General features: G+C 49.1%; 2 protein-coding genes across 6 annotated transcripts in view; one reads left to right on the top strand and one right to left on the bottom strand.

The window, feature by feature from the left end:
- The window catches only part of ZSCAN31 (zinc finger and SCAN domain containing 31), a 62,506-nt gene that overhangs the window by 36,993 nt on the left and 10,652 nt on the right, over positions 1-14,861 (bottom strand). For 4 of the 5 annotated variants that reach the window (XM_046004760.1, XM_046004757.1, XM_046004758.1 and 1 more), the window contains exons 1-2: positions 2,077-2,146; positions 1,454-1,821 (exon numbers count right to left, since the gene is read on the bottom strand). The exons of the other annotated variant lie outside the window; for it this stretch is intronic. The gene's annotated coding sequence lies outside the window, so the exon portion shown is untranslated. Of the gene's footprint in view, positions 1-1,453; positions 1,822-2,076; positions 2,147-14,861 lie in introns of those variants that run through there. 5 annotated transcript variants of the gene reach the window in all.
- On the top strand, positions 8,440-13,482 carry LOC123941499 (zinc finger protein with KRAB and SCAN domains 4-like). Its single transcript, XM_046004781.1, has 4 exons — positions 8,440-8,968; positions 10,272-10,416; positions 11,445-11,527; positions 13,005-13,482. The coding sequence occupies exons 1-4, from the start codon at positions 8,558-8,560 to the stop codon at positions 13,269-13,271; spliced, it is 906 nt and encodes a 301-aa protein (XP_045860737.1). The 5' UTR covers positions 8,440-8,557; the 3' UTR covers positions 13,272-13,482.

Here is a 14,861-nt window from a genome sequence, read left to right on the forward strand (position 1 = left end):
AGGCCGCCTCTAGAAGCTGAGGCATGAGGGGGACCTCAGTTCTACCAAGAACTTCAATCCTACAACCCAAGAAATTGAATTTTGACAACTTATGACTTTAAGACTCTTGTGTTTTTTAAATATAGTGCATAGATTTGGTGCAGTTTATATTATACACTCAAAGTTTCCCTATTTGATTTCTCCTGATATCCTGTTTCCGGACTGCGTTCTAGACAGATACCGTTGCCATTTATTCACTCATTTTACTCAACAGATGGTCCCTGAGCATCTGTGACATACCAGGCCACTTTGGGAGGCACTAGTGATACGACTGTGAAAAAGAGAGGACCCCTCTCTGTTTTTCTGGCGCTCACATTCCAATAGAAAAGACAAACTAAAAGTAACATCAACAACAAAAGTGGCTAAGGAGGCAGGCAAATGAAATAAGGACTCGGCGACAGAAGTTCTGTGAGGAAAACCAACCAGACCCTGAGGTATCAAATAAACGGAGGACCTATGAAGACAGAGTGATGAGAGGTGAGGTACACATCTAGGTGGAGCCCTTAAGAGCGAAAAGGAGTGACCCATGCAACCAGCAGAAGTGGGGACAGGAAGAGCACCCGACTCTTCAAAGGCCCTGAGGTAGAAGAGGTGCGGTCAAACCAATGAAAGGAGCCTGGAGTGGATGCAGACAAGTGAGAGAAGATGGTAAACACTGAGGCTGGCAAGACAAGTCAGATCATGCAGGGCCCAGGAGCCCGGATTTTAAGTGCAAAAGTCATGGAAGGCGTTTAAGAAGGGGAGTGAAAAGACTGGATTGATGTGTCAAGAAGCCCTGCTCCCGGATGGTGAATGAGCTGAGGGAAGGAAGGTGGAGGCGGAAGTGGAAGCAGAAAAGCCCAGAGTGGAAAGAAGAGCTGGAAGAAGGGGGTAGAGGATATTGCACTGGATCCGGAAAGTAATGTTACTGTATTCTTCAAGTTAATGTAACTTCGAAAGATACGAACAAAAGCAAAACAGCTTAATCTCTGTAAAAAAGTGCTTCGGTCTTCGCACAGATGTTTCTGGAGCTGCGCTATGAGCTGGGTATCCACAGGAGTTTGCAGCTCATGGAGGGGCAGGAAAGTGGTGAAACAGAAGTCATAATGTCGGAGCATGTTAGGTACACTCCTGAAGGAAGCCGGAGTGCTCACCCTAAATCCAACATGCAGTTTCTGTGCGTTACCTGTCACCCACAAAAGAATTCACTTCACGGATGCTCCGTGCCTGCCGGGTGTCAGCCAGCAAACACGAGGAAGGTGACACACTTGCAGACTTTGGTAACGGGTCGTCCTGTTACTTAACTAAAATCACGGAGGAAACGCCTAGAAGAGCATTTTTCTTACTAGCTTGCGCGTATTAGCAACAAGACGGATACCGAAAACCGTAAACCACCGTGTGTTGTACAATAAACCCAAAAGCGTAACCAAATTACAGTGACAAGTAAGTGGAGGAACCACTTAAAACCACGAGGAAACAGGCAGGTCCAGAAGCGGCAGTCCTCTACCGGGGGACGGGCCGGTCTTCCCCGCGACGAGGCAGCGGACGGGGACGGGACACGGGGCAGGAGGCCGGCTCTAAGCTCTCACACGCAGCTCCCGCAGCGAATGGTCTGTAGCGGCTCCGACTCGGCGCGAACCAGCCGCAGAGACGAACACGGCGAGGGACCAGGACTAGGTGTCGGGCGGCTCTCCGGGCGCTCCCGGCACGATTCGCGGCCACAAAACGCCAATTTTGGAAGATGCACACTCGGAACTACTTAAGAATGACCATTCCTGAGGCTTGCGATCTCCTTGGAAATATCTGCAGAAAAGAACACTTCGTAATGCGAACACTGGCTAAACAAAGCGGGTGGGTATGGGGGTGCGGCCGTCCACGGGGCGCAGTCCAGCCGGGCGCCCCCCGCCCCACACTCCGGCGCCGCCAGAGCCCCGCCGCGGGGGGTCTCTCCCACTCCTCTCGGCTGCAGAAGGCGTCCGGGGGCCAGGCCAGCGCCCAGGGCTCCTCCCGCCTACTCCAAGGCGGGGGCCCTCACTCTTCCCGGGGCCCGAAACTCACCTCCCGTCCAGGGACGCTCGGGAGCCCCGGCGGGGAGCAGCAACCCGGCAACCCAGCAGCCACGAAGGCCGGAAGTGCGTCAGCAGCCTGAGCCCTGTCGCCCTCCAAGAGCTTTCCTGTCCCCTCTAGGACGCCGGAGGGCGCTGCGTCTCGGGGACCACCTCGCTCCGGCTCCCGCCAAGGAGGGCCAGTCCTTTGCGCTCAGGCGGCCTCGGAAACGCGGCGGTCCTTCCAGTTCCAGTGCTCGCCCCTGGTGTTGGCAGCACAACAGGAGACGGCGGTTGTGACGCTGGGAATGCAGGGTTTTGCTGCGATTGTCATCTGGAGTCGAGGGGCCGAGGATGAGACGCGGACAGGTGCACAGGTAACGACATAAAGCTGACGTGTACGTGGAATGAAACTAGCGTTTGAGTCGATTAGGGCAGTTACCGCTGTGCACGCAGAACACAGGCACCCGTGCGAAGCCGGACCAGCGGCCGAGAACGCGGAGGAGAACTGGCGGACCTCCAGGGGAGCACCAGCGGAGGGCCAGGGAGCTTCCGAGGAGGGTGGGGGAGGAGCGCGCGGGAGCATGGGGGGAGGAGCTCCGGGAACATCCCGGGAGTCCCACTCGGGGCTCAGTCTCACAACCCTGAGATCATGACCTGAGCTGAAATCAAGAGTCAGACGCTTAACAGACTGAACCTCCCAGGTGCCCCATCAAACACATTTTATATTTGTTGATATTTGGGTAAACCTCCAGCAAGTTTCTTCCAGGGGCACCTGGATGGCTCAATTGCTTGAGCCTCAACTCCTGGTTTTGGCTTAGGTCATGATCTCATGGATCATGGCATCGAGGCCTGCATGGTGCTCCCTGCTTAGTGGGGAGTCTGCTGGAGATTCTCTCCTTCTGCCCCTTCCCCCCACAAGCACTCCCTCTCTCTCAAATAAATAAATCTTTAAAAAAATAATAAAATAAAAATGGGCATTAGACATGAATGGACATTTCTCCAAAGAAGACATGCCAGTGACTAACATACACCTAAAAAGATGCCCAACATCACTCATCATCAGAGAAATGCAAATCAAAACCACAATGAGATGCCATGTCATACCTGTCAGAATGGCGAAACTCAGAAACATAAGAAATAACAAATGTTGGCGAGATTGTGGAGAAAAGGAACCCTTGTGCTCTGCTGGTAGGAATGTAAACTGGCACAGTCACTGTGGAAAACAACATGGAGGCTCCTTGAAAAATTAAAAACAGAACTACCATATAATCTCATAACTCCACTACTGGGTATTTGTCCAAAGTAAATGAAAAGAGTAATTCAAAAAGATACAGGCACCCTTATGTTCACAGCAGCATTACTTACAACAGCAGATATATGGAAGCAGCTCGTGTCCATTAATCGATGAGTGGTTAAAGAAGAATGGTATATTCATATATATAAATGGAAGAGAGTATTGCTCAACCATAACAAAGAATGAAATCTTGCCATTTGCAATGATATGGATGGACCTAGAGGGTATAATGTTAAGTGAAAAAAGTCAAACACAAATACCATATGATTTCTTTTTAAGATCTTATTTATTTGACAGAGACATAGAGAAAGAGAGAACACAAGCAGGAGAAGTGGGAGAGGGAGAAGCAGGCTTCCCACCAAGCAAGGAGCCCGATGTGGGGCTCGATCCCAGGACCCCAGGACCATGACCAGAGCTGAAGACAGACTCCTAACAACTGATCCACCCAGGCACCCCTGATTTCACACTCACGTGTGGAATTTAAGAAACAAATGATCAAAGTAAAAACAGACAAAAATACCACACTCTTAAATATACAGTGGGTGGGAGGGTGGGTGAAGGGGTTAAGGAAACACTTATTGTGATAAGCACTGAATAACGTACAGAATTGTTGAGCCACACAGTGTACATCTGAACTAATATAACACTGTACGGTAATCACACTGGTAGTAAACAAACAAGCAAAGAAATAAAAACCCATGGAGATCTAAAAATGCACATGGAACATTCTCAAAGACAGACTTATGGTAAGTCATAAAATAAGCCTCAGCAAATTTCAAGTGATTAAAATCATAGAGTATGTTCTCTAACCACACTGGGATGAAATTAGAAATCAGTAACCAAAGGAAATTTGGGGAATTCACATATATTTGGAAGTTAGACAACACACTCCTAAGTAATCAATGAGTCAGAGATGAAACTTCAAGGGAAATGAGAAAATACTTTGAGATGACTGATAACAAAATGACAATATACCAAAATGTAGGGGATGTAGCTAAAGCCATGCTTAGCGGGAAACTGACAGCTTAAGCACCTGTATCAAAAAAGAAAGATCTCAGATCAATAGCCTATCCTCTCAGCATAAGCAGCTAAAGAACTAAACTCGAAGCAAGCAGAATATATAAGCATGTATGTACATATGTATATAAAGAATACAGAATATATAGAAAATACGTATAGATATGTATCTACACATGGAATATAGAAGAATGTATGTATCATAAACTCAAAGCAAAGAGAACAGTGGGTACTCCTAAGAGGATTCGCATTTGCCTCTGTCAGGTAAGAGGCAAATAACTTTAAACTGAACGCATGATTCAAGACTTTTTGGCCCATCTCGGTTTTGTGGATTTGGAAGACAAATCTGTGCAAGAGCGACCTTGTAGTTACAATTCTCAGGCACTGTTTTGGTCTGTTCATACCGAGGCAACTTCCTTTCCAGTCTGTGGCAGGTAGATGTGGGAAGGAGTTGGGTTACTTTGGGTCCATGGCTGCATCTGCCCCATGGAAGCTGCGTTTATCAGAGGAGGGTCTCTGATCAGATGCTTACCTTAGGCAGGCTTGCAGCTCTGTCTTATACTTTCAAGACCGTCAGACTGGGCGTGGCTGGAGGCCTCAGTGGGTTAAGCCACCGCCTTTGGCTCAGGTCATGTTCTCGGGATTCTGGGATCGAACCCCACATCGGGCTCTCTGCTCAGCGGGGAGCCTGCTTCCCCCCCACTCTCTGCCTACTTGTGATTTCTCTCTCTGTCAAATAAATAGATAAAATCTTAAAAAAAAAAAAAAGACCATCAGACTGAAGATCAAATTGTTGTTTGGCAAAAGGTCTCAGGATAAAAATCAGCTTAAGTACTTGCTCGTCTCTCTGAACTTTCACTTCTAGATTTTACGTTGAGAATCCTTACTATCTTAGGAGCTCTGCAACGCTTTTAAGAAGTTACTTCTAAATAATGCATGCTGCATGGGTTGTTTTCACTAAGAGAGTGGGTCTGAATAATTAAGCTCATGTTTCAGAAATGGAAAAATACCCCGTCTTTTATAAACCCACCGAAATCTTTTTTTTTTTTTTTGTCCTTGCCATTCCACTGAAACTTCTTGATTTCCACGTTCCCAACTCTAGTGATAAATTGTCACCCTAGCCTCTTGGCAACGTTTCCCGTTTTTTAATACTCCTTCCTTGAAACACACTCTTCTTTGGGGCACCAGTCTCCGTCTCAGAGTTTTCTACCGGGTTGTTTACTGCATCGTTTCCATTGTGGATCCTTTCTATATCATTTCACTCTCTGAATGTGGGATATTAGACTTCAGTCATTGATTCTTGCAGTGAATCTACTGCTTGGTGGTCAGCTCCTTCTGTCACAACTGAGGCACACAGTCCCCCCGCTGCTTCAGTGAATGAGAAGCTCTTGATACACATCCTTTGGGCACAACAACAACTCCATAGCTCAAGATCATGTCCCCAAACATGGCCCGTCACATTCAGTGGCCACTGACGTCTTAGGGCTTTGTGCAACGTTGACTCCTTGCTTTGAGGCAAGACACTCCAAAGGACAATTGCTCTGATTCCAGAGCTCCTTGTAGAATTTGTTGATGTCTCTTTTCAACCTCCCTCTCCACCCAATAGTGCTTCTCTGCGGCACTCAATAAATGTCTTGCACGTACATCTCAGAATCTCTTACCTAGAGAACTGAACCTACATTTGTGTAGGTTCTGTGCCTCAGTGGACCGCTCTGTAAAATGGGGAGAATGAGGTCACCTAACCCACGGGCTTGTGAGCGACCCGCCAGTTACGGTGCGTAAGGCCCCTAAGACAGTACCAGGCACAGAGTAAGAACGGCTTAAAGATTTGCCATGGTTATTACTGTGGTTATTTCTAATTATGACAGTGCGTTCTGGCTCGTGAATGGTCTTGGCTTTTCTGACGTTTCTTTAAACCTTATCTTCCATCAGTTCTCTTTGTAATGGATGATGTCTCTATTTTAAGAGGGAGAAGTAAAATACAGAAGAATCTGTCCCTAAGCAAAGACCCAAACTGGTTTGTGTTATGATGCTTATGATCCCCAAGGTGTTACAGTTTGGGGATGCCTTTTCCTTGGGGCCGCCTGGATTCAGCAGGAGCAAGAATGGTTTTTAACAGTGAAGGTGTAGGGCCTCATGTATTAGGAATGAGGGTCTGGCCCAGTGCTGGACATGTGCTAGCGTCTGAGCTCCAGGAGAGTCCTGAATCCTGGCCTGATGTACTTCAGTACAGACCTTCTGTGTTTCTGTGTTGTTACTTAAGTGTGGGAAATTGAGTTCATATTAACACTGCTAACTCCAATCCAAATCACAGGGTTCACACCAGATTGGTTTTTTTCTGGATTTGTAATTCCCTTTTCTGATAATGAGCAACTTTGCTCGCATTACCTTCCATACGTTTCCTTATTTGACCAACACTGCCTTTTTTTTCAAGATTTTTATTTATTTATTTGACAGAGGGAGATCACAAGTAGGCAGAGAGAGAGAGGAAGGAAGCAGGCTCCCTGCCGAGGAGAGAGCCCAACAGGGGGCTCGATCCCAGGACCCTGGGATCATGACCTGAGTCAAAGGCAGAGGCTCCAACCCACTGAGCCACCCAGGCGCCCCAAAACTGCCTCTTTTTAACAAGTTTTTCAATCCGGTGCCTTCTCACTCCGTTCCCTTGGCTAAAATCCCAAATAGGACAGGCGGTGACATGTGAATGGGGATGTGAAATAGGCGTGGTCATTCTCCTGTCATTCCCGCCTCCCCCGCCCCTGGGACACCCTCCTCATACCACATGCGCTCCAAAGTGGCAGAGCTGCAGCGCTCTCCCACCTCCCGTGACCCCACCTAAATGCTTTTTTTACACTGTTAATTCAGGAAGGAAAGAAGGAAGGTAGGATTTAGTTTTTAAATGCGGGAGGGGGTGGATTTCAAACATTTCAGCATGAACCTTGAATTCAATAACCACTGTCTTTTGGACATTTTCTTTCATTCTTCTATCCCCTCCCTCTCCTCTTTCTCTCCCCGACTTTCATCTTTCTCTCATTCCCCTTTCTTTTAGTAAAGAAAACCCAGTGACAATCTTATCTGTTTACCAATTAATACAAATACTTCAGTGTGAATTTCTAACAAGGACCTTAATGTAATCTTAGTATTATTAGACTCAACAAAATCAACAGTAATTCCTAAATATCACTGTGTTCAAGTTTTCCCAATTATTTGAAATGATTTTTTTAAGATTTTATTTTAAGTAATCTCTACTCAAAGTGGGTCTCAAACCCATGACTCTGAGATCAAAAGTTGCATGTTCGACTGAGCCAGCCAGGTGCCCCTGAAATAGGTCTTTTCTACAGCTGTTTTTCCTTAGGATCCCAAAATAACTTACCAGTTGCATTCAGTTGATGTGTCTACTAAGTCTCTTATTTATTTATTTTAAATATTTTATTTATCTTAGAGGAGGTATGAGCCGGGAGGCAGGGAGGAGCAAAGAAGAGGGACAAGCAGATTCCGGGCTGAGCGTGGAGCCCAACCCAGGGCTCAATTCCAGGACCCTGAGATTCCAGGGCCTGAACCAAAGGCAGATGCTTAACCAACTGAGCCACCCAGGTGCCCCAACTCAGTTCCTTTTATCTATGACAGTTTTCCTTCCCCCCTCCTCCTTTTTTTTCTTAGACATTTATTTATGGAACAACTTCAGTCTTCTGTCCTATAAAATGTCTCACACTCTTAGCTGATTGCTTATTTTAGTATCTTTAACTTATTAGTTACTAGTTTTCAAACGCAACTGCACATTGGAATCATCTAAAAAAAATTTATGAAATGCCCAGGTCCCCCCCACAGATTGATGTAACTGATCTTGGTTCACCCAAGGTATCAGGATATTTAAAAAGTTCTCTAATGATTCTCATGTGTAGCAAAGTTGAAAATCTTTAATCTCATTTGCTTCTGTATTTCACTTGTTTGCTGGTATTTGGATCTAGAGACTTGATGAGACTCAGAGTCACTGACGTTGGCAAGATTTGTTGATGTAACAGTGACCCAGAGCTCCCCAGCAATGTCCTTGAGCCCTGGGCACAAGGCAGGTGAGGGAGTGCTAACACTGTACTGGTTAGTGGTGCTTTCCCACGTGCAGGAACCTTCTGCAGAAGTACAGCTGCCCACTAGCGTGAGGCCCAAGTCCCTGCCTTGGCCCAGGATGGCTCGAGAATCCAAGGAAGGCACAGCCTGGAACGGCCAACCTGCAGAGAACCAGATGGGGCTTCTGGTTGTAAACGTGGAAGAGGAAGAGGCCTCTGCTGTGGTCGGGGAGGCCAGCCCTGTACAGTGTTCAGAAAACTCCAGCCGGTGCTCCCAGCGCTTCCGCTACCCCGAGGCCGAGGGGCCCCGCGAGGCGCTGAGCCGGCTGCGGGAGCTCTGCTGCCGCTGGCTGCGGCCCGAGACGCACAGCAAGGAGCAGATCGTGGAGCTGCTGGTGCTGGAGCAGTTCCTGACCATCCTGCCCGAGGAGCTGCAGGCCTGGGTGCGGGAGCAGCAGCCGGAGAGCGGGGACGAGGCGGTGGTGCCCCTGGAGTATTTGCAGAGGCATCTGGAGGAGCCAGGGCCGCAGGTAGAGGCAAAAGGCTAGTGTCTGAGACGAGCTCTGTCTCTTCCTGAAGTCTCAACATCGGAGTGAGGGTCGTTTCTGGAAGACCCAGAAGTTCTCAGCCTCTTTTTGTATCATTAACCTCTTTGCCTCTTCGGAGTACTGGTATTTTTAAGAACATGAAGGATTACAGAAGAACTCAATTATATCGAGACACAGTTAACCGAGCGTGAAACAATTCAGTGATAAAATCATGTATGTGCTCTTTAAAATTAATGCACCAAATAGTAAGACCTAGGGACAGGCCCAGTAACTGAAAGAGTTTCCCAGTTTTTTAAGCATGAGTGACTTCGACAATGTCTGCCCAGCTGGGATGTGGTGTGAAAACATCTGTACTTTCTACTGGTGACTAAGTCCTGTGGCTTAACGCCACAGTGGTTTGTTGCTTCCACTTAAAATGGAAGGAGATGCCAAATTTCTCTTAGAGGCTAGGAAGCATTAAAATGCTTTTTTCTGGACCACTTGAGTGGGAGTTCAAGAATCTCAGGCTCAAAAACACCCCTGCATCTTCTGGCCTTGCCAGTCTTCTATGAGACTGTGTCCTGCGTGCGCCGTCTTATGGATGTTCCTTCAGAGGACACGTGGGAGAGCCCTCCAGGCACTGACCCGGTGCCCAGGGCTGTGGCCTGGGATCTGCTGCCTGCCAGCCCCTGAGCAGAGAAGTCATTTCAAGGGTCTTAGCTTCAGGCCCCTCGTTCTTCACAGAAGTGGTTAAGTCTGAGCTCCATGGGAGAAAGTAACTAGAAAACAGTTGTTTATAAATTTCTGAAAGGAAGCCTGCTTTTTGTGGGGCAAACCATGTACAGGTTCTGAGTTGGGTGACTGCACATACCATCACCTTATTGGTCCCCGAAGCCCTGTAAGCAAGAAATGATTGCCCTCCACTTTCCAGATATGAAAAGACAGGGGTATTCTGAGGACTTAACACTAGCTCCCAGAGTCTTCATAAGAGCACAATGTGTGTGACGAGGGAGCACGCGACAGTGGCTAAGAGCATGGGCTCTGGGGTCCCTCTGCCTGACCCCCCACACTAGCATCACCAGTGATTAGCTGGGTGACCTTGGGCAAGTTGCTTCAACTCTGGGCCTCCATTTCCTCTCTACAAAAGCACAGATAATAGTAGTTCCTCGCTCATAAGAGTTGTTGCTACCTGCGTTCGGTGAATCACGATTCATTAAGGTTCTTAGAAACAGTGCCTGGAAAACAAAGTACTAGCGCAGAGAAAGCTTACTAGAAGTTCTGATGAATCAGTAAGTGAAACTTCCAGGTCCTCAGCGGTGACCAGAGGCAGCTGCTCTGTTGCAAGACGGCGGTGCTGACACCAGCTCCGAGGCCCTGGAGTACCGAGTTGCAGCCAAAGAAGGCTCTGCTCAAGCGCGAATCCCTGGGATCCCAGGTCTCAGCAGACAGAGGTGTTGTCTCCTGGGCAGCTTGAATTCTACAGCCTTCATCCAGCTTCATTAAGGACCACGTGATAGGTCCACTGACCGCTACGCTGGCCATCATCGACTGACTGTACTTTGAGACTAAAAGGGAAATTTTAAACAGTGGTGGAGAGCATTCCTAATCAAGCCCGGACATAATACAAAAATAGACAAGAAAAACTTGGTTTGGAAAGAATTGGTTCTCCGTTCATTTCACACGAAACCATGGAGCCCGTGGGTCTGGTGGGGACGGCAGCACGTAAGCAGAGTGATAAAGCTTCAGACGGGGAGAAGTGCCAAGAAGAAAATGACAGAATCTGTCGAGCCAGTCGAAATACCCCAGAGATTACAGGACTACTGCAAATGAGACTACAAATCCTCTAAATCCGGGCTCTGTGATCAAATAACGTGAGTCACCCCACAGGATGAGGCTGTACGTCCGGAATGTGTGTGCAGGTTCCCAGGACACAGCCCTGAGACACGCCAGCCGCCACACCCAGTCTTTACTTCTCAACACAGGTTCTAGCTTAAATCCACTATTCTGTGCCCCTTTTAAAGTTTACCTCTTACAGGGCAACCTGAAGTTCTTGCTTTTCTCTCTTGGCTCTGAGCAAGTTCTGTACAACCAGATGCCTGCGCATTTCCAGTTCTAGCCTTCTTTGACTCTGCTGAGGCCCCTAACAACCACAAATGGCATTTGAAGCAAAATCTTAATTTTTCTCACCCTCCCAAGCAAAATTCAGAGGATCTTCAGATGAAAAGCTTGCTTTATGTTACTTAAATGCACTTTTCCTTCTAAGGATCCCGCCCTTTCTGTGTACTTTTTGTATACGGACAGCACACCACGCCTGTAAGGCCCTAGGCCTGGAGCTGGCAGGACCAGGCATTGGGGAAAGGAGCACATTGTGTATAAATTTTCTGGGGAATTTACTGGCCCAGATTTTGAGCTTGGAATCCACAGGCCAGGGAGGCTGGGTGCCAGGGTCCATCTCATCCAAAGCGTCTTTCCTTCTTAGTTCTGAAGGTTCCCGGCCTTGCCCCGAGAGGGCGCCACAGAGGACACGCAGTGGTGGCTGCCCGGCTGCCCCCAGAGCCCCAGGTGAGCTGGAGCCCCCCTGCTGTGTGTCCTTTGCCGGTCCCTCCCTCCCGCCCTACATCCTACACCCACCCAAGTCCTAGGTGGGATTTTAAGTTTCTCATGCATGCCAGGGTCGCTTGTTATGGTCTCTCGTCTTGGTGCCTGCAGAGGAGCCTTTTCCCGTTTTATGACTTGCTTGGGCGCTGTCTGTGCTTCCACACCCTCCCTGCTCTGTCTCTCCGGTCAGCCCCTTCCTCAGTGGGATTTTCTTCAGTAAGTACACTTCGGCAAATGCAAGCTGAAGCTTTTGTCGTGATGGTGCTTTTGTCCTGAAGGGGGATTTTTTTGGGGGGGGATTTTATTTGAGAGCAGGGAAGGGCAGAGGGGGAAGCAGACTCCCCGCTGAGCAACGAGCCTGACACAGGGCTCCGTCCCAGGACCCTGAGATCATGACCTGAGCCAAAGTTAGAGGTTTTTGTTGTTGTTGTTGTTGTTTAAGATTTTATTTATTTATTTGACAGAATGATCACAAGTAGGCAGAGAGGCAGGCAGAGAGAGAGGGGGGAAGCAGGCTCCCTGCTGAGCAGAGAGCCCGATGTGGGGCTCGATCCCAGGACCCTGAGATCATGACCTGAGCCGGAGGCAGAGGCTTAACCCACTGAGCCACCCACGCCCCTAAAGTTAGAGGCTTCATGGACTGAGCCACCCAGGTGCCCCAAGTTGTTTTTTTTTTTAAAGCCATGACTAGGGTATAAACACACAGTCTCTGGCTCTCAAGGAACTTAAGAGTTGAGAGGAAGGTGAGGCATGTCCATTTTTCTCAACTAATAGCACAGTCTGAGCAAGCTTTACTTAACGTGGATTTTACTTTCTCATCCAGTTCTTCATGTCCTCGGGATTCTGTAGTCGCACTTTCTTCCCTGACTGTCCTCACCTCAGACCTACATTTCATTGCATTTTATTATTTTTCTTTTTGCATTTTATTTTTTAAAGATTTTATTTATTTATGTGACAGAGGGAGACAGCGAGAGAGGGAACACAGCAGGGGAGTGGGAGAGGGAGAAGCAGACCCCCCCCCCACTGAGCAGGGAGCCCCAGGCGGGGCTGGATCCCAGGATCCTGGGATCATGTTCTGAGCTGAAGGCAGACCCTTGACGACGGAGCCACCCAGGCGCCCCTCATTTCATTGTTAAGAATCATTCATGTCAGTGAGCCTCCATCACTGCCTTGCTGAAAATCACACCAGAAATGTCGCGAGAGGTTTCCGTTGTTCCAGGCCTTTCGCTGGGTTGGCGTTTTTTTGTCTGGACACCGACGAACACCCCTTCACGGGTTCTCTCCTTCTTCACTTCCGTGCTGTTCTCTGACCGCTGAGGCGGGTGTTGGCTGCCGCACTGGCCTGGACGGCACAGCCGTGGGGGGACATTGAGTCTCCTGTGCCCAGCTGCGGGCGGGACTTCGGGGCAGAGGAACGAGGTGGGACCGTGTGCCGTTTCAGGGCTTGCTGAAGACAGAAGACGTGGCCCTGGCTTCCTCCCCTGCGTGGACACAGCTGGATTCGTCTCGGGGGAGCTTCCACGGAGAGGAAGGGCAGAACTGTGGTGGCCTGACCCCCCTGGGTAAGACATGGGTGCGGGTCTCTACTGGGGTCTCGTGGCTCCCCTCGTCGGTCAGGCTGCTGGGCTGCGAGGAGCTGTCTGAGCTGCCTGCATCCAGGGCCACCGCTTCTGAACCCGCTCCTAACCGCAGCGCGACCAGCTCCTGAACCCCCGTGACGCCGCCTCCTTCCTGGTCTGCCAGCGTCCGGGGCAGGGGACGTGGGGTGCAGCAGGCGCAACCCCCAGCACAGGCCTCGCTCGCGGCAGCTGCGCGGTCAGTGTTGATCCCCTGCCCGCTGCCAGCCCCGACAGGAGACTGAGTCCTCCTCAGGGACGGGCCACGGGACCGTAGAGCGTGAGAGCAAAATGACCCGGAAGGGACGGCGGGGTGACCTAGAGATCAGGGGGAGAAGCCGTACCGGTGCGGCCTGTGCGGCAAAGCTTTTAGGCGGAATTCACACCTCCTGAGACACCAGAGGATCCACGGAGATATGAACGTGCAGGAGCCCGAACGTGCAGAGACCTGGGAGAGTCAGGGGAGGGTGGGAGCCCAGTGGGAACATGTCGAGACTCCTGTGTCTTACCAATGTCATGCATGTGAGAGGAGTTTCCCTCGCAACAGAAGCCTTATTGAACACCAAAAAATCCACACTGGTGAGAAACCCTATCAGTGCGACGCATATGGAAAAGGCTTTACCCGAACTTCATATCTTGTCCAGCATCAGAGAAGCCACGTTGGGAAGAAAGTCCCATCACAGTGACCATGTCGTACACGGCAGAGTTGGGGCTCGTTCCTCGTTGAACCGAAGGGTTCCCCAGCCCTTCCTGATCACAGACACTGGGCTGGGCTTGACTGACCACTTCCCGTCATCTTGTGGCAGCAGACACAGAGTCTGGCTGAGATGGATCCTCTTCTACATCTAGAAGGTGGCTGAGGAACAGCTGCTTTGCTAGGAGGCTACGGGAGATTATCTGGAAGGGGTAAGACCCGAAACATTTATTCTCACCTGTTGGACTGAAATGCGCCTCCAGACTGGCCAACCACCTCCGGCCAGCACCTTATGACGTCTCCTGCACAGACGGCTCTGCCTGTAAGGAATCCTCCATCGGCCGGTCAGATCCGTGACATCCCACACTCCCCGCTGTGCCTTGAACCCAGGTGTTAATAAACACTCATTAACCGTAACCTTGAGATGACCCTAGAGCTCTGGGTATGGTATCAACCAGATTTCTGAGGCACTTCTCACCACAGCCACTTGAGCCTGTGCCTGATTCCGAGTTAATCCAGTACATTTCTGCAGATCACACAGGACTGGCGGGTTGAGGTTACTGTAACAGAATCCAAACTTCCTGACCAGACTCGGCTTTCCAGGGTGAAAACCTCGGCTTCTTCATCATGAAATCACTGTGAATGTATGCCAGCAGGGAATGCCATTCTTTAATATTGCTACTCTTTGCAGAGACAATATTCCTATGCACTGTGTGAAAATTAATCAGATCAAAATAAAATGATAAATTTGGTAATGCTTAGCATCTTGGTTCTCAGCTTTTAGTCCTCTTGGGCCTAACCACGTGTTCTCTAAAGCCCCAGACACGATCCCGCCCACGACTCACACCACTGGAAAGTAGAGTAGACTGTCAGTCATGACTTATGCAAGTTCCAACTTCCTTCGGGTCAGTAAATTTATACCAAATATTTAAAGCAAGTATCACTTTTGTTTTCAAAACTCCATTATTAGTGTGCAATCATCTTGTTT

The sequence above is a fragment of the Meles meles genome, chromosome 5 (assembly GCF_922984935.1).
Source record: "Meles meles chromosome 5, mMelMel3.1 paternal haplotype, whole genome shotgun sequence".
NCBI classification, from domain to species: domain Eukaryota; kingdom Metazoa; phylum Chordata; class Mammalia; order Carnivora; family Mustelidae; genus Meles; species Meles meles.